The sequence below is a fragment of the Taurulus bubalis genome (genome assembly GCF_910589615.1).
Source record: "Taurulus bubalis genome assembly, chromosome: 15".
NCBI lineage: Eukaryota > Metazoa > Chordata > Actinopteri > Perciformes > Cottidae > Taurulus > Taurulus bubalis.
The window spans coordinates 12675033-12693483 of NC_136603.1; the positions used below are offsets into that span (position 1 = coordinate 12675033).

The window sequence follows — 18451 nt, forward strand, 5'->3', positions numbered from 1 at the left end:
TAGATATAATGCATGTATGTATATATGACATTACCATGCAGTCTCCAGCAGAGGGCGATCTCAACACATCATTTCCGTGAAAAAGAAGGTGGAGGAGGACACCTGAGTTCCCCGGAAGTTAAGTTGCATGAAATAAATGAAGTAGGAAAAGAAAAAGAAACACTTTTTCTCCCTCTCCGCCGTCTCTCCTGAAGATTCGCGTCCTGCTGCTCTGCCTTGCAACACTGATTTATTCCCAACACATTCACGTAAGTTTCTTTTTCTTTAACTCTTCACAGAGATGTTCAACTAGTTAAACCTGAAACTACAACCGCCAGTCTGAATCCCTGTCCATATGGTGCAGTTGTATATCATCTCATATGTAACATTTCAAATGGGAATAATTGCGCCAGAAAATTATTTGGACACAGTTTTGTTAATTGATTAATCGTTTTTCATGCAAAAATACCAAATATTATCCTTGTTCCAGAGACGATTGTGCTGCTTTCTTGTTTGTCAGTCGGGGAAAGAAAATTCAAATTTAAAGACCATATTTCAACTTTTTGTGACCTTGTATCGCTCCTTGAGAAAATGATAATGGAGAAAATTATCGGGCAGTTAGTTGCAGCCAATATAAAATATTAAGTCTCAGTTGATTTGGCTAATTTGTAAAATGACATTCAAATCTTGCCTTTGTCTTTACATTTAGCCTACATTTTGTGTTTATTATTATAAAAGCAATGTATAGATGCCAGCTTGGGCCTTGGGGCGAATATTTCATATTCTGTATAATTTAAAGACTAAAGTTAAAAATTGCCTTTAGGTTTGTAAGGTATCACATTGTTAAGGTGCAATGCAGATTGCACCTTAGCTCATCGCACAAAAATGTGTCTCCATGTTGAGTAACACAGACATTCCTGAAAGCATTGCAATCCGCCCACAGAAAGACAGGTTTTTCCATGACTTGGTTTCATGTTAAATTCAGTATCAAGAGGAGGATGAGGTTGACATTGTTCAAATGTCTCCAGCTTGAGATCATAAATCCAGGGTTGCAAGTGTAGTGTTGGCTCAACATGGGGATGGATGTATTTAAAAGTAAGCTCACTATAGGACTAATGTGATCTTCAGACTTTTGATACATTTTGAGATGTTGAGACCCCTGCCCAGTTGTCATTGACTTTAAGATGTTTGCATTTCTATTTCACCTGACAGCTTTGTGGACTTCTTATCAATTTCAGCTTAACAATTATGATTAAACTCTTGCTGTCCGATTCTGCAACGGCTAGGCAAACTTCATCTGCTGCAGAAGACTGTGTATTACAATTGAAAGCTCCAGAAAAGCAACTACATCGACCTTGTTGGGAGATGGTTTTGTCTGCTAAATTGTTAAATTGGCCACAGTGGTGGAGGTCTAACTGAGAAATAAGAATACAACAAGGAGACTATCTCAAAGTATCACATATCAGTCTTTGTATGAACATTTAATTTGGAGCATTATACATCTATACAGTATTATGTGTATGTTATTTATCATTTAACTCTGACAGTCTGGTTTTTAGAAATAATGTTGCTGTATGTCGTCGGACTGGTAGCTCCCTGGTTCGTCTATCGTTGGTACAAGGAAAGGAAAAGAGTGTCCAACAAAGAAGATAAATATGTCTACATCACTGGTTGTGACTCTGGGTTTGGTAATCTCCTCGCGAGACACATGGACAAATTGGGCTTCAACGTGATTGCGGCCTGTTACACTGAGAAGGGTGAGGATGAGCTGAAGAAGACCGCCTCCGACAGACTAAAGACCTTTCACCTGGACGTCACCGACTCCGCAAGTGTCTGCAGAACCGCAGAATCCATCAAGACCCTGGTTGGACAGAACGGTGAGTGGCTTTATGGGACTCATTTCTTTATGGTCACATTTAATGTCTGTTTATCTCACAGGTGTTATGTTCATCTCAGAGTTAACGGCATTCGTAGGATTTCAGGTGAATCTATGATATGTTGTTTGTATTAGAAATTGGGTAGTACTGATTTTATATATATATATATATATATATATATATATATATATATATATATATATATATATATAATTTTTTTTTTTTTTTTTCAAATGCTCTAATGTCTGAAAATGGGAAATGCATATTTTCCTCTTCCCTGTTTATAATAATTTAACAAATATTTGTACTCTAAGGATGACACCATTGATGACATCATATAAACTTTTAATGTATTATCACATGTTTGGCTCTTCATTAAGCCTCTGACTCCAGACATCATGCCTGCAATGTGGCTATGAAGTTCTAATCTAAATACGTATATTATCTTTTCATGACAATCAATATCTTTTTCATAAGTTGTATGATTATCTTAAACACAGTTTCACAACTCAATCATACTTGTAGAGCTTTGATTCTTGACATACTTTGACTCCTTTGTCCCCGTTTCAACCCGCTCTTCAAAGCTTTAACATAGATTTAGACATAGAAATAGACATAGACATAGATCAGACACAGACAAAAGTCTGTAACTTTTGGGCTGAGTTTTCAGAGTGAAATTGAGGTAAAAGGGGATGATAAAAACCAGGGGTCATGTAATCTGGTATTGTCTATTACACAACCCAGTGTTGGCGAAACTTATTATCATTTTGAGTAGTAGGGTCATGATATTCCCATTATATTGGGGAGAAGGCAGACATCTTTACGGCCAATGTCACACCAAATCAATCTAGATTGATAATTAGCACTACAGATAAGAGGACAAATATGTATTCATGATTTTGGGGCAAGCTGTCCCTTTAACACTCTCACCTCTGTGTGTTTATTATCTCCTTGTGCTGCTCCAGGCCTGTGGGCCGTCGTGAACAATGCTGGAGTTGCTCTGCCGTCGGGTCCCACTGACTGGCTCACTATAGACGACTACAAGGGCATGATCGCTGTCAATCTGTGCGGCGTAATCGATGTAACACTGAGCGTCCTCCCTCTCATCAAGAAGGCCAAAGGCAGAGTGGTGAACGTCGCCAGTGTTTTTGGCCGAGTCAGCCCGTTTGGCGGGCCGTACTGTGTGTCCAAGTTTGGAGTGGAGTCCTTCAATGACAGTCTGCGGTGAGAGGAGAAGTCACCTTTTCATGCCGGAGCCACATTGTTATTCTCACGAGTGCCTTCTCCACTTACAGCAACGGCGTGCCCTTCTTTTCTGTTTCAGCCTCAACATGGCACCGTTTGGAATCAAGGTGGCGTGCATTGAGCCGGGCTTCTTCAAGACAAATGTGACTGATGTAGACATGATGAAAAATAACATGAAGAAGCTCTGGGACCGATTACCTCAGAATGTGAAGGATGAATATGGACCGGGTTTCTTGAAAGCATGTGAGTTACTCCACTTGGAAATAAATAAGAATAATAACCTTTTTTCTCTTTTTTACTTTTATAGCTCAAGGCATCGGGGAACAATTCACATAGATAAGAGGACATTATTGTCAAATGCTGCCCATCTCTCCAATTAATGATCTGTGATCTTCTCATGACATAAACCAGTTTAACTAAATATATATAAATTGTGTTGTACATTTCAAATGAAATTCTTATTTGACAAACACTGCCGGATTTTTTTGGATGACACAATTATAGGTAAAGCGTTTTGCTATGGTCCCCTTATTTCCTGATAATTCAAAATAGACACAACATTTTCCATATTTGGAATTGTGTACTACAAATGCAGGCATTTCTGCTGCAGTGACTAGCTTATTCTTCCAATATGTTTTATTGTACCAAATGAGCCTTGTCTGTATTTGACCTATATTTAGTGCCAAATTACACGGCTCTCTTTAAGAAAGAAAATGACGAGGAACTAATTAGAAATAACTGACCTGTAAAATAAAGCGTTTGCCTCTATATATAAACCTAATACGCGTGAACTGTTTCTCTTTCAGCGACTGACATGTTGGATCAGAGGTTCAGGATGTTGACAGACAGTAATCTGATGAAGGTGGTCGGCTGCATGGAGCACGCAGTCACTGCCGTTCATCCTCGTACGCGCTACTCTGCTGGATGGGACGCAAAGTTCTTCTGGTTGCCTGTGTCCTACATGCCAACGTGCATCATGGATAGACTTCTTTGTAAAAATAGCCCAGAAATACAGCCAAAAATATTGGCACCGTAGTGTCTGTGAAATCAGTTGTCTGAGAAAAATAAATTGGGCTAATTTGCATCACACCTACGTGGCTGGCGTTTTTTACTGTAATACATGTTTGTGCCTGGAAAAAAAAATACGCCATTGACATCATATAAACATGTTATGTATGATAAAACATGTTTAGCTCTTAATTATGTCTCTATCATGCCTGCCGTGTTGATTTATATGATCTCATTTAATTATATTACACATATTGGTTGACCACAGTCTATTGCCTTTTCCTTAGTCATATAATTATCTTAAATGCAGTGTCATAACTCGACCAACAAGCTTTTTGTTCTTGATGGACCCGCTCTTCAAATACATAATGTTGCTTTCATTTTGTCAAATACAGGGAACCGTGTGTTACTTTTGGGCTGTTTTTAGGTGCATTTAAGGTAAAAGGGGATTGCTGTTATGAAAACCAGGCTGTTCATTGCACAACTAGGTAGGGGTGAAACGTTTCTCCCTGCTGTTTTATCCACTATGGACCTTGACCCTCTGCAGTCACACTGAAAACAATGATAATCACACTCTGACTCAACTTGAATGAGAACGGATCTTCACGTTCAGGTTTTCTTTATTGAAGAACTGCAGCCATGGTAGGTCATTATTATTTTACACAATTGAAATGTGATAATTGAGTTTGATGCTAATCGGGAGCACCCAAACAGAATCTAGATATTAACATGTTTGTTTTGTTATGACTCAAAATAAGTTTTCACGCCTCACATGTTATTATCATTAGTATAACATAAGAGTTGTGTACGAGCGATTCACATACTCAGTTGAAACGTATTTAAAAGTGCCTTATTATAGGAATAAATATAGAAAATAGGTAAGTATCCTGTCCAGTGTTTATGCCCATTACTTCCATGGTCAGATTAACCCACTAGATGGCACTAGAGCAGAAATGTGTTGTGGTTAAAACCCAGTTTATTTAGGACCATGCACATTTTGAACTATGAGCTTGAAAGCATTTTTTTGATTATGTTAGTGTGTGTTCAAGGTAAAATTGGGGGTTGAATTGCTCTTCAATGCATTTCACATATGCCTATGTTAGTGATGCATAATGTGAGTTACTCACATTATCACAAACCGAAGGACACATAAAGAATACAATTCAGAGTTTATCTTCCCAGCTTCTGTGAGAGGGATCTTAAACGTTTTGAACTGAAGAAATACATCTCAACTTTCTCCACTCAGGTGTCAGCTGACAATCTAATGACATATTTATTAGAGGTAAGTTGATTTATCTCTGTTCACACTTTTTGTATAAACACTCATGTCTATTTTCACCATTTGTATTAATCTTTTACAAAGAATGTGTGGAGAATATTTGGAAATAAAAAGAGGCATGAAGTCAAAGCTGTGGGTTTTGTGTTTGAGGTAATCCAGTCCCACCTGGCTGTAACCTGTGCTTTGCTGCTGGCTGCTCTCGCTGCCATCCGCTGGTACATCAGAGATTCCTACAAAGTTGATGGCTTCAACCAGAAGCATGTGTTCATCACCGGCTGCGACAGCGGCTTCGGGAATCTGCTGGCCAGGCAGCTGGATGGAAAAGGCCTCCACGTCGTGGCTGCATGTCTCACAGAGAAAGGTGCAGCAGAGTTGGCAGCAGCGGCCTCCCCCAGACTGAAGACCCTTCTGCTGAATGTTACAGACAGTGCGAGCATCGGGAGGGCGGTGGAGTTTGTGAGCGAAGAGGTCGGAGAGCGAGGTGAGCCGGGCGGACAGCAGCAGGGGGTACACACAGATAGGGTGCCAGTCAGAGTGAGGCACTGAGAGAGATAAAGGCAACCTGGACCATCCCATCATCAACTCATCCTCCTCCTACTAGATAGGGAGAACATACTTACCTCATAGTCTGCATTTTTTAAAGCCAGGACGACAGTGAAGCTTCTTCCAACATTAATTTGAGCTACAGTTTTATGAAGAAAAAAAAAAGTTCTCAAATCCTCACCAGAGTACATTTTTTAGAAGCTTTTTTGAATTTATTGCAATTTGTGTACATGCCTGGTCCGTCTCTGTTGGGTAGCGTGGACATGACTCCCAAACAGAGTATACAGTGTGTTATATACTATTTCCATAGTACTGTATTTGGCATTGCAACACCGATTAAATAACTGCCATTCCACCATAATTTCCTCTTTATAGAAAACGGTATAACTTTTCAGAATCAGATTTGACCTATAAAGTACATCTGTAGAGGATTCGATTTTATAAGATTAAATATGTCACAGAAACCATTATTATTAACCATTATTATAATTAATGTTTTTTTTTACATTTTAGAAATAAAACAATGAATCCATTCATTTAGAAAATCATTGCTAGAATAATGAAAATAATCCTTAGTTGCAGGCCTAACATTAATACAAATACACAAATACAAATATAACAATGTGCTTAATGTGTTAAATGCTGATGTACAAAGATAGGAATTAGTGCAGCACAATCAGTGGTTTGGATAAAATACACAGTGTAAATATTAGTACTGTGTAACGTGAAGAGTACGGGGAGCTCAAAGTCTTATTTACCCTTAAATTCAGCCATTTTTGCCATTTTGCTGCTGATCAGATGAGGCCTATGAGGCGGTCTGAACTGTAGTTTTGAGTGCCTGATGAAAATTGATGAGAATGAATCAAGCCAGTTGCTAACTGTAAATACATTTCTTATATTTGTGTAGAAAATAAATAAAAAACATTGTCTTATCTCAACATTAGAGAAATAAAGATTGAAGTTGAATTGAATTAAAGATCCATAAAAGTGGACGTTTGCTGGTAAAGCTCACGCCTCTATTCTCTGCAGGTCTGTGGGGTCTGGTGAACAATGCGGGCCGGTCCGTACCCATCGGTCCAACAGAATGGATGAAGTTGGAGGATTTCACAAAGGTTCTGGATGTGAATTTAATAGGAGTTATTGATGTGACGCTCCAGTTTCTGCCTCTGCTAAAAAAGGCCCAGGGCAGGGTGGTAAATGTGGCCAGTGTACTGGGCAGACTGTGTCTCACTGGTGGAGGATACTGCCTGTCCAAATGGGGAGTGGAAGCCTTTTCCGACAGCCTCAGGTAGTGGGAAAACAACAGATCTATTACACATTCTTTTAAAATAGGAATTACTGTAAATGGGTTATTAGAAACAAAACAAACCTGCATGTTCAGCATGCAATCATTCCTGCATTCATTCACATGCTCGTCTCATTAAAACGCTTTCCAGCTGCACAAAGGAAACACATTGTTTTGCTTCTTCTGCCCAGGAGGGACATGCATCCCTTTGGCATCAAAGTGAGCATCATCGAGCCTGGCTTCTTCAAGACAGCTGTTACCAGACCGGATCTTATTGAGGCTGACCTGAAGAGGCTGTGGACCCGCCTCCCTCAAGATGTCAAAGACTCCTATGGAAAGACATACATTGATGACTGTGAGTGGAAGTAAAGTTGATGACATTCAGCCACAAATGGTGTTCAATGAAAATGACGAATGACTCCTCTGCTTTGTTTTTCTCTGTCAGACATGAAAGCTCAGGACTTCTCCTTGGGCCTCTTGTGCAGTCCAGATATCTCGAAGGTGACAAGGTGTATGGAGCACGCGCTGACAGCTAGCTTCCCACGCACACGTTACGGTGCAGGCTGGGATGCCAAGTTTTTTTGGATTCCTCTGTCGTACTTCCCTTCATTTGTCTCAGACTTTGCTACCAATGTGTTACTTCCTTCACCTAAGGATCAAAGAAATGTCTAACAGGCAACTAAACTTAACAGTATGAGTTTTCTGAAAGGGAAGACATTAAATATATTGTGACAACAAGCGTGTTACAAAATAAGAAATTTATTCATTTCATGTCTCAGCAGCAGCAATTTAAACCATATGGGCAAGTTGTGAATGATCACACACAGGTTGTATTGGGCTCATTATAATACAAATAAATCATACTGTGAAGTTAAGAATTTATTCACCATGTTTATAAAACGACCATCCACCTCTGCATCCTCAGGTCATGTGTTGCTATTCAAGATAATCAATCACGTAAATTTATTTCCATGCAAAACAAACACGTTCAAGTATTACTCCAAACTATTTTGGCCATTGTTCAAATATCATTACTAAAAAATGATCATGTTGATTCAAATTCACAAGTAGTCAGGGAACATAATGAGTCTGATTAACAATAACAATAAGTATGCTTCACACACATTTTAGCGTGTGCACCTGTTTTTACTGGAGCACATATCTTTGAACAATGTTATGGCATAAGTTAAAATCCAATTATTTTTGTATTGCTTTTGTTTAGTTTACAGCCCTGAAATGAGGTATATAAACATGAAAGATGAAGGAAATACATCTTCAGTTTTGTTCAGTGGCAAAAAAAAAATCATTCCTCAACACATTTCTCTGATAACCTTCAATCATATAAGTATTGTACATTCAGAATGCAGCTCACTTTTGATCTGTTATTGTGTTTACGTTGAACTATTCATAGGATCTATTTCAAAGATATTTTCTGACAAAATCTTACTGTTCAAATTTACAAATATACAATTTATTTATCAACATTTCTATCAGCAGCTTCAGTGCAAAGATATACATATTGTACATCAGAATAAAGAAAACATTAACACAAGAATTGGCATAAGAAATGTCAGAAGGCATAGTCACATGAGACTTTTTATCTTCATTCTATAGAAATGTATTTCTCTTTCCTTCAACAATTGAAATTTTTGTACACAGGCTGCATAAAAAAATAAATTCTGTGCAAAGTGTGTTTCTTTTTTCCGATTCCCGTCTGTGAGAGAGGGGTTATACGTCGCTGTCCTCTTTCACGAGGTTGGCTGTGTCTTTGAAACTGTCCTCGGTTGGCGAAAAGGTGCTCGGACGATTTGTCTTCTGAGGTTTGGCGGCGGGGACAAACGGAGAGGGCTCCGGGGCAGAAGAGTCCCCAGTGCTTCCTACAGGCTTTTCATCCTTCATCTGGAAAACAATTCAGAGGGTAAACTAGCTGAAAGAAGACCTGTACTTTCTGTTTTCTGGTGTCTTAAACACGTGTTTCATTGTGACCACTGTGTCCAGACTCACCTCTGAATATGATGGGTTTTCAAATGTGGTGCTTGGCTTTAATTTTTGCTTGAATAAGCTCCACTTTGATTCCTGCAAACAAACACAAACAGTGAGGTGATTCCACACTTATTATTAGCAATAATAATAGCTTATAATAGCTGTATATGCACATACTGTATTTAAGAGATTCACCTGTACAGGTTTGGTGCTGACAGAAGATGTGTTCACAATGCCCACACTCGGATCTCCGTGATACGCCGGGTTCACAAACTTGTTCTCCAGCTGTTCACCACTCACATTTACAGTCACCTGTTAAGATGTAGGTCGTCATGTCAGTTTGCTCAGTCATGATGATTAATCAAATTGTTAATCTAATAAATACAAATGACATTTTCTTTCATTTGTGAAAGGTTAATCAAATCATCAGGAGGCACACACACAACCATACATTATCTATCTACAGGTGCTGGATAACAATTATCTGGAAAAAAGACACGAAAACACCTGCATTGTTGTACATTTTTTCAGTTTAGCAGAAATCCCCCTCACAGTTACCCTCAAAATCAATGAAAAGTGATTTGGCCAGCTGGCCAATATTCACTGTATTTCAATGACATTTGTTCATAATGTATCATTTTGTTCTGCTAACAAACATATAACCTCTGTGTGATTACAGTTAAACTAAATACAAAATGAAGTACATTTTATAGAACATTAGTCAACTGCTGGAAGTGGTCATATGGTGTTATTGTCATTTAACTCCACGTGAGAAATAAAAAAATCATTCAGTCAACCATTGCAGTACCTGTGTGGCATGAATGACAGCAGGATCCCCCGACGCTCCAGGAGCTATTGCGTATAACGGGTTCTCAAATGTGATCGGCTGCCTCCCAGCTTCCATGGCAAAATTATCATCCTATGAGGATAATATATTGATAAGATTGCTTTTTATATTCACTAAAACACACCAAGAACTGAATTTTAAAATGCTGCTTACACAAGCAGTTCTAGAGGGAGTGCTAAAATAAAGTTGTCAATAAATACCAAATAAAGCACTTGTTTGTGCTGATAGTACGATACACGATTCAGTGACTTGGGGAAATATTAACCGCTAATAGACTTACCATCTGCATGGCTGCGTCAATGAACGACACTCCGATGTGTGATGGTCCAAGGTCAACATTATCACCAGAGTGAAACGTCACACCATTTCCTGTGTCACCGGACTTCACCAGGCTGCTGAGGCTGGACAAAAGCAAAACACTTTAGTTTGAACTTTGATCTTAATTTTGTGGTCATCAACTTTAGCACAGTTGTCATTCACAACCACAAAGAGAAGAAAAAAAGCGGCAACATACCTGGGTAGTTTGGGCATGGAGGGGATGAAAGATCCTGTTCGTTTGTAGTTGAGGAAAACCCCGACAGCCAAAGCTCCAGTGATGAGGATGATAATAACAGCCAGAAGAACAGCCACGGCTATAGAAAAAGTATGCATGTTAGACCCCTGCAATAAGGTGTTGGTCATAACAATTCCTACTGTAATAAGATTTTGCAGACTAGTCCTTTACAGTTCATGTTCTTTGGCTGACCTCTTTGTTTGCTAAACCATTAGAGATGTTGAACAGTAATCAATTGTCGTATTACTTTGCTATTTATTAAGCCAATGTATGATTTTGGTCAGTCAACATTTTCAATAAATGCTGAGAGACTGTTTTTGTTGGCCCGAGTAGCTTTTGTGTGAATTCATCACATTTGGCCAGATCATGTATTAGTCACTGTGCAGTAGCTCCCACATGTCAACCACTGCATGTGTGAAGGACTCAAACCACAGGTTTTGATTGGAAGAATCTGTGTTGGCAACTCTTTAAGTTTAAGGAGAGAATAAATAAATGCCACGAGAATAAATAAATACACACTTATATAACAGTACCTGTTCCTGCTGGAGTGCCCTTTGACTTCCCCATCTCACAATAGCTGCCCACATAACCGTATGGACATCTGCAGAAAGGCATGATAAACAGAATATTACTACTTGGGAAAACAACACCTTAAATACCACAAATATCAAGCATTTCAGAATATGACTGATGAAGAATCGATCAATCACAGGTGTGAATGGCACCAACAACTAAACTCACTTGCACTTGGGCAGACCGCCTTCATCAGTGTAGCAGGTTCCACCATTCATGCATCTACATGCAGCGGGCATTGCAACGGGTGCCTCAATGGCTGCAGGAGCAAATGCCAGGCGCACACAGAATCAGCAACAATACAATATCACACCACAGTCTTACAGGAACACACAGGAGCAGGCAGGCACTCATGAAGAATGGATTTACGAATGCAAAACGAAATGCAACACAACAGCTAACACAAGAGTGCAGGCAGTTGATGCACTCAGGCTTCTGCTTACCTGCGTCACATTCACTGGCATCAAACTGCACCAGAGAGGACCCCTGAGGACAGGCGCAGGAGTATCCACCAGGCCGGAGGAGACAGAGGTGACTGCACACATTCTTACAAGGGTTGGGTACTGAACAGGTGAGAGCACAAATAATAATACTTAGTTAGATATTGCTCAAAGCAGAGATTATATAATTCACTTTCAGTTTGATTCCAATTTTGAGACATATTCGGTGTTAGCTATTTCATATTGTCTGTCTGTAACTCTTTGTTATTGCTGCCTTTCTCAGCTAGGACACGCATAGAAGTGTCCCTTGTTAAATATATTTTTTTTAAATATATAATTTCAAAACATAACTGTTGATTGCTATCCTGTCTTTTAAAAACTGTTTTTGCAAAGATTGCCGCGTTTGTCAAATTGATTCATAATTTCACATTTTTACAATGTGATATACTGAGAACCTTCTTTTCATGTCTTACAATCCTTTTGCAGTTTACGACATTGTGTCAAGGTCATGAGAGTTACAGAAATAATCCAACAGACTTTGAGTTCCCGTAAACATTCGCTCTTCATACGGATCCCTCTGTGTTCTGACCTGACTGGTTGTGTCGTTGCTCCTGGTAGATGCGGACTTGAGTCAGCCAGGGGTTGATGGTGAGAACTTTGACTTTATGTCCTTTCCCGAACTTGTTAGTCTTCCACACTTCCCCTTTGTCTTTTGTTGTCCAGTAAACATGACCCTCAAACACATCCAGACTGTAGGGGTGGCCAATGTCTGAAACAGAGAAAGCATACTATCTTAAAGCTCCTCCACTATTGAATAAAATACTTGATAAAACACCATAACACTGTTTTGTTTTTCTGCAGACTAGCTGTGTGTGTCAGTGTTCTGACCTCCTGATATGACAATCTTCCGGTCTGTGCCATCGGGCTTCATGGACTCAATGATGTTTTCTTTGGAGTCACACCAGTAGATCCTATTTCCATTCAGATAGTCCAGAGCCAGCCCAGTAGGCCAGCCCAGGTCCTCCTCCTTCACCAGCACCTCTCTGTGCTGACCGTCCATCCACGCTGATTCTATTCTGGGTTTCCTGCCCCAGTCTGTCCAGTACATCATCCTGTGAGCACAGAAATAATCAGAGACAGAAGATTATTTTTTGTCTGGATAAAAATCCTCTTCAGACTGAACAAAGGAATTAAAGATGTAAACACAGTATTTTTTTTGCTTCATACCCAAGTGATGGATTGACAACAATAGCAGCTGGCTGGTCAAGGTCTATGTGGATCAACCACTTCCTGTACCGCCCATCTAGTTTGGCCACTTCAATTCGATTGGTTCCTGAATCTGTCCAGTAGATGTGCCTGAAAGGTGATAAATACATACTGAGCAACTGAACAACATTTTGAGCAACCTCTGCAACGGTTAAGTCATAATGTTGGTGAATTACCTGCCAACCCAGTCCACGGCGATGCCGTCAGGATTAGCGATATATCTCAGGTTCAGATCCATCTCTTTCACTGGGTTGTTGCCTTGATCGTTAAATGTGGTCATGTAGGCGCGTTTGATGGAGCCAAACTGAGATCCCCGACCCAGAACTGTCCAGTACACAACACCTACAGACACACCAGGCGATAATGGTTACCCAAACTGCAGCTGACAACAGAAACATTTAAAGGTTTGCAGTAGAAGTCTTACTGAGTCCTTGGCCCTCTGGATCCCATTGATAGTCCAAGGCTTGGATGTGCTCAGCGTTGTCCACATAGTCTGAATACTGCTCAGAGGACAGGTTGAAGCGACGAATGCGGACGTTGTCTGGCAACAGCAGCACGGGTGGGTTTCCTGTACAGAAATTAACACACTAATAAAAGGGAACATTTGTAAAGAATCTTCTTCTATGCGTGAAGGTCAAGCTCTTACCCTGGGCAGCACACTCTGTCCCGTGCGGCTCACCAAAAGAGAGAAAACCTTCAGCGCAAAAACACTCGAAGCTGCCCTTCGTGTTCTTGCACTCTTGAGGACACGTGCCGTATACCTCACACTCATTCACATCTGTTTCCAAACGCAGAAGACATTAAGAAAGAGGAAAACTCAAATGTAAAAAACAACTTCTGTGCCAGTGTTTAAATGATTTAAGTAAATGATGAATAATTGATGTGACGTTTACCTTCACAAGTGTGTTTTTCTGTCGATCTCGGCGTGTAGCCGTTCCTGCACGAACAGAGGATGCCTCCCTGCGTCAGGTCAGTACAGTTGTGTTCACAGATGTTGTCACTGCATGTGTGCCCACTGCCATGGTCTGACAGGAGCAAACACAAAAACACACTAAATGTTAAACTAGTACTAAATTAACAGTCAAATTGACAGTACGTCAGGTATGACAGATACAGTCAAGCTGAAGTCAAATCTATTGAACAAAGAGGCTCACTGCATTAAAGTCTGTTGAAGAATAAAGGTGAACTTGTTGTAAGATTGCATTCTTGAACAAAGCAATAAACGACTCCCCGCAATCTGAATCCGACCCGTTGACACCGATGACATGCCTAAAGAATAACTAAATAGAAATAACCAATCTTCTTGCTGATTTCTTGTTTATTTAGGTCATGTGGAGACATCAATGTTGAATTGAGACCGTGTCATGACCAGTTAAAAGTGGCTTACTACAAATGGTCTGACTGAGCTAACTAAACAGAATAAATGTAAACTTCTTTTCAGGCATATAAGAACGCTAATCCAGTATTTTAATAGTATCTGTCTCCAAAATACAAAATAAATACTTTTAACAGTTTTAGTAAACCTGCAAGTTTAGAACAATATTTTTCACACTAAAATTCATCATCATTACTAATATGCTGTTCATTTACTCACGGCAGCCCAGCTCATCAGACTGGTCTCCACAGTCATCATAATCATCACAGGCGTACTGCAGAGGAATGCATTGTCCGTTACTGCATTTATACTCATCATCTGAACAGGGTCCATGAGTGGGACTTTGGCCTAGAAATAAAGACACATATTGACTCAAGAGATGCTGTAGACGCATGTTAAAAAAATAAAACATGACATCCGATTGAGATTATAAATGAGACCATCAGCAACAACAAACTATTACACTCACAGTTTTCCTGTTTCTCATCAGAGCCATCACCACAGTCATCGATGGAATTACACAGCTCGTGGCTGTAGATGCAGCGGTTGTTCTCACAGCGGAAACGGAACGGAGCTTCACACTGGATTTCCACTGTGGATAAACAGAATGTCTCAAGAAATCCTCATCGCAAGAATTCAACACATTCACTAAAACATAGTAAGAGAATATTAAGTTAGCCAAGCTTTGGTTATGAGTGTGCATCACTTCTGACTGTTTGTGTTACTTCTTACAGCAGAGGTGGAGCTCCTCGTCTGAATTATCTCCACAGTCATTGTCTCCGTCACATTTCCAATGAGGCTGGACGCATACGTGGTTCTTGCACTCAAACAGGAATGAGGGGCAGTATGTGCCGTTGGGAAAGCGGGTCGCTGCAAGTCAGGAATAAAAAAACAACAACAACAACAATTGACTAAGTGTCCTCAAAGAGTGCACGGCAAAAGCATTCAATGCACGACACTTACGACAAGACGTCTCATCTGTGAAGTCCAGACAGTCGGCGTTGCCATCGCATTTGAAGCGCTCAGCGATACAGTGTCCACTGCCACACTGGAAGTAGCCGGGATGACAAGTCCGTAACTCTGCAACACAGTCAAACCAGCCCACATTGAAGCATTACTTCACATAGAAATACACACCACTCATGGAAAGGGGAGCACTGGCTTCCTTTATTTTGATGACAACGGTACACACTGAGCATATTGAATAAAAGTCTCACAGCACCTAAAATCCCTACATATTTCTCTTTATTCCTACATGGGAAATACTCTTTTATTTCATGTATCTCATCTAGAATAACGTCTAGATACGCGATGCTCAGGGATCTGCCTCACTCTGTGTTCCACCAGCACTGGAACGAAGAAATCCCTCAGTTGTAGCAATGAATAAACTATTATTGAATGCTTCACTATTGGTGGTCCTGTCTGTTTATGCTTCAAAAGGTGACGCTTTATTGCTTCTTTGTTTAGTGCAGCCCTGCGTTACTCACAAACAGCCAACCAACAAAGAGCCTCCACTTACCACAGTCCCTTTCATCCGAGTTGTCCTCACAGTCGTTGTCATGGTCACAGACCCAACGGTCGGGAATGCAGCGCAGATTTTCACAACGAAACTCGCTCTCTGTGCATGAGCGTGGAGCTGCGGGAAAACGTGAAAAGTGTGGAATCAATCAAGTGCAGGCGTATTCCATTACACAGACACATTAAGCAGACGGATGTGAAAAACTCTTGAGTGTATTTAATTCAACTTTGTCAAATGGCATCTATTATTTTTCTATATATTATGACAAAAAACACCTCGACACACTCACACAGGCATGCATGTGCAGCCGTTACTCTGCAGTGAGCTCATGGGTTCACTGGAGACAAACTCTCCTGGCAACAGCAGAACAACAGCGGTTGGGGAGCGGTACCACCGTGATTTAACCCCAGTCACTGGTGCTCTTTTGAGAAGCTACATTAACTATTAACTAGCATGTTCTCAGACATGTTTAAATTCTCCAGGGAAAAGGGTGACGGACTTGTTCACTCCCTCTCTCTCTGACACACTGAGGACGGCCTGTTTCTCTAGCAGCTGATAAGACTACCTCTCTCAGCACTCAAGCAGAAGTGTCGACCCTCTCACAAAACCTCCCAACTGTCTGATAAAAAATGATTGCAGGACTATTCTTTAACATCAACACTCCTTTTTCATTTGGACAATTCACAGGAGCTGAGCTAAAATCCCCCACTAAACCTACTTAAAAGACCCTTAAGTGACATCAAAACAATGAACCCAGTTTGTCACTGTTCACACTCTCGTCAGTACTCAAACACAACTTAATGATGCAACTTTATGAGCAGCACTCACTGCAGCTGCGTTCATCGGAGTTGTCCCCGCAGTCGTCATCCCCGTCACAACTCCATCTCAGCGGGATGCAGCGCTGGTTGTCACAGCGGAAGTCTCCGTTAGGATCACAGGTCACTTCATCTGGGAAAGGAGCAGGTACATGTAACTGGTCATCGTTTAGCATAACTTTTCTCCTTGCTCTGCCAAAGAGCCAAAACAACGGCCTTCAGGCCGTCTTGAGGTTCTATTCTCTGCATTTGTATTTTGGGGACGAGGATGAGTTTTGATTCTATTAACTCAAACATGCAAATGCTGCTTAGACTGAAGATATTAAGGCCAGGTTTAACATGATGACATATTTGAAAGAAACAATAGAATTCGGAGAATACAAAGTAATTCCCTCATTTAAATCTGTTAGATGCACTGGCTCAGTCTTTTAGGTAGTATACATTTTTGCGATTTTGGCAAGTCAAGATTTATTTATATAGCACATTTCCTACCCACGCAAAAACACAATATGCGTCACACAAGTCAAAAATTACTTTGCACAGAAATAACCAGAATGTAGATGTTCTGACAAATGGAGCTGGATCAAATATACATGGTTGCCAGTTTATTAGGTGCACCTTTTGAATTATACTTCTGTGAAACATATTTCTAATATTAAGTGTATCGTCATTACTTACAAACACCTTTCAGTATGACATATTGCCATTCAAAACCAATATGAACGCGAAAAAATGATGCTGCTCCAGTGGGTCATTTTAATTTATAAGACCAGCACATAAGACCCATCCATCCATCTATCCTTTTTCAGCCGCTTATCCGACACATAAGACCAGCACTAGCTATTGAGTCATGATGAAAATGTCAGTTTGAAACGAAAGGCATCTTGTTTTTTAATTAAACTGTAATAGGCATAAAGGGAGAAGAGCAGCGCGCCGCAGACAGATGGGTGAACTCTATCCATGCTAGTGTGTGTCTGGTGAGGATAAGACTGCAGGAGATGAGAAGCACAGACGGAAGAGGAGTGGAGGAGAGCTGGTCTGAGCCGTCTCTAACACACAATGCTGGGGGTCAAAGATAGTGCTGTGTTAGCTAGTCCTACCCTCGTAGCCCTCCACCTGGCCCATCTGCTACATTCTTATAGGAAGATTAGCACTGATCTCCCATCCTGCGCTGGCATGGCACTAATGGAGTCAGGGCCTCCGATAAGAGACGGGAGGGCTGCGGCAAGGGTGTTTGGATCGTATCAAAGTACAAAGAGACTTCTGTGAACCCTGCCCCCACGCAAGGACAGAGCAACAACACACACACACACACATATCTGGACTCATACCACTGGACAGCTCATAAATCTGTGGTGCTCTTCGGGAGAAGCAAATGGTGGGGGAGGGTGAGTGGTGAGACCCTCTCCATCAACACCTCCCACTACCTCACTGTGTAATGTTCCACAGGAGGCTGAGGTGTTGGCTAATTGCCCTTCACTCACTCCTTGAACACATAACCTTGTTTCCATGTTGTAAAGTGTTTAATCTTCTGAGATCTCTGGAATCATAAATGTGATAAATAATACATAATAAACTGAAGCTTTAACATAAAGTTTTGGGGCATATTCAATCCTAATAACAAACAGTCTTCATACCAGTGTCCAGATGTAAACAGGACCACAGTTCTGTCTTAAGGATGGTTGTCGCAGACTCACCACAGTTCTGCTCATCGCTGTTGTCTCTGCAGTCGTTGTTGCCGTTGCAAACAGACCACAGTGGCACACAGCGGTAGTTGGTCTTGCAGTCAAACTCTGTGTGGTTGTCGCATCGATGTTCTGGTCCCACTGTGGAGAAAACACCACAGTTATCGAGTGAAGGAGAC

General features: G+C 40.6%; 3 protein-coding genes across 5 annotated transcripts in view; 2 read left to right on the plus strand and 1 right to left on the minus strand.

Moving 5' to 3' along the window:
* The first annotated feature begins 154 nt into the window (after positions 1 to 154).
* dhrs9 (dehydrogenase/reductase (SDR family) member 9) lies at positions 155 to 4229 on the plus strand. Of its 2 annotated transcripts, none has more exons than XM_079231364.1 (5): positions 155 to 248; positions 1539 to 1856; positions 2822 to 3080; positions 3181 to 3344; positions 3908 to 4229. In XM_079231364.1, the coding sequence occupies exons 2-5, from the start codon at positions 1544 to 1546 to the stop codon at positions 4135 to 4137; spliced, it is 966 nt and encodes a 321-aa protein (XP_079087490.1). In that variant the 5' UTR covers positions 155 to 248; positions 1539 to 1543; the 3' UTR covers positions 4138 to 4229. The 2 variants fall into 2 exon arrangements, with proteins under 2 accessions (XP_079087490.1, XP_079087489.1); XM_079231363.1 differs by having other exon boundaries at positions 160 to 248; positions 1527 to 1856.
* A 1144-nt stretch (positions 4230 to 5373) lies between these two features.
* On the plus strand, positions 5374 to 7888 carry rdh1 (retinol dehydrogenase 1; the record flags this gene model as incomplete). The annotated part of the gene is made up of 5 exons (XM_079230606.1): positions 5374 to 5391; positions 5539 to 5869; positions 6961 to 7219; positions 7408 to 7571; positions 7662 to 7888. 5 exons carry the CDS (start codon positions 5374 to 5376, stop codon positions 7886 to 7888), a joined length of 999 nt encoding a protein of 332 aa, XP_079086732.1.
* A 1056-nt stretch (positions 7889 to 8944) lies between these two features.
* Positions 8945 to 18451, minus strand: part of lrp2a (low density lipoprotein receptor-related protein 2a) — a gene marked incomplete at both ends in the record, with an annotated part of 42758 nt that continues 33251 nt past the window's right edge. For both annotated transcript variants that reach the window (XM_079230688.1, XM_079230687.1), the window contains 23 exons: positions 8945 to 9115; positions 9221 to 9292; positions 9395 to 9511; positions 10008 to 10118; positions 10327 to 10447; positions 10561 to 10678; positions 11133 to 11200; positions 11341 to 11431; positions 11616 to 11735; positions 12202 to 12381; positions 12501 to 12724; positions 12840 to 12968; positions 13055 to 13220; positions 13303 to 13446; positions 13525 to 13656; positions 13772 to 13903; positions 14473 to 14601; positions 14723 to 14845; positions 14986 to 15123; positions 15217 to 15333; positions 15773 to 15889; positions 16601 to 16720; positions 18285 to 18413. In XM_079230688.1, the coding sequence (XP_079086814.1) occupies positions 8945 to 9115; positions 9221 to 9292; positions 9395 to 9511; positions 10008 to 10118; positions 10327 to 10447; positions 10561 to 10678; positions 11133 to 11200; positions 11341 to 11431; positions 11616 to 11735; positions 12202 to 12381; positions 12501 to 12724; positions 12840 to 12968; positions 13055 to 13220; positions 13303 to 13446; positions 13525 to 13656; positions 13772 to 13903; positions 14473 to 14601; positions 14723 to 14845; positions 14986 to 15123; positions 15217 to 15333; positions 15773 to 15889; positions 16601 to 16720; positions 18285 to 18413 (2969 nt within the window). The remainder of the gene's footprint in view (positions 9116 to 9220; positions 9293 to 9394; positions 9512 to 10007; positions 10119 to 10326; positions 10448 to 10560; positions 10679 to 11132; positions 11201 to 11340; positions 11432 to 11615; positions 11736 to 12201; positions 12382 to 12500; positions 12725 to 12839; positions 12969 to 13054; positions 13221 to 13302; positions 13447 to 13524; positions 13657 to 13771; positions 13904 to 14472; positions 14602 to 14722; positions 14846 to 14985; positions 15124 to 15216; positions 15334 to 15772; positions 15890 to 16600; positions 16721 to 18284; positions 18414 to 18451) is intronic.

What these genes read in the sequence shown, in the direction of transcription:
- dhrs9 (XM_079231364.1), top strand. Translation starts at nt 1,544, where the DNA reads ATGTTGCTGTATGTCGTCGGACTGGTAGCTCCCTGGTTCGTCTATCGT. An exon ending in GACCCTGGTTGGACAGAACG is followed by an intron (nt 1,857 to 2,821) that starts GTGAGTGGCTTT and finishes GTGCTGCTCCAG; the next exon opens with GCCTGTGGGCCGTCGTGAAC. An exon ending in ACCGGGTTTCTTGAAAGCAT is followed by an intron (nt 3,345 to 3,907) that starts GTGAGTTACTCC and finishes TTTCTCTTTCAG; the next exon opens with CGACTGACATGTTGGATCAG.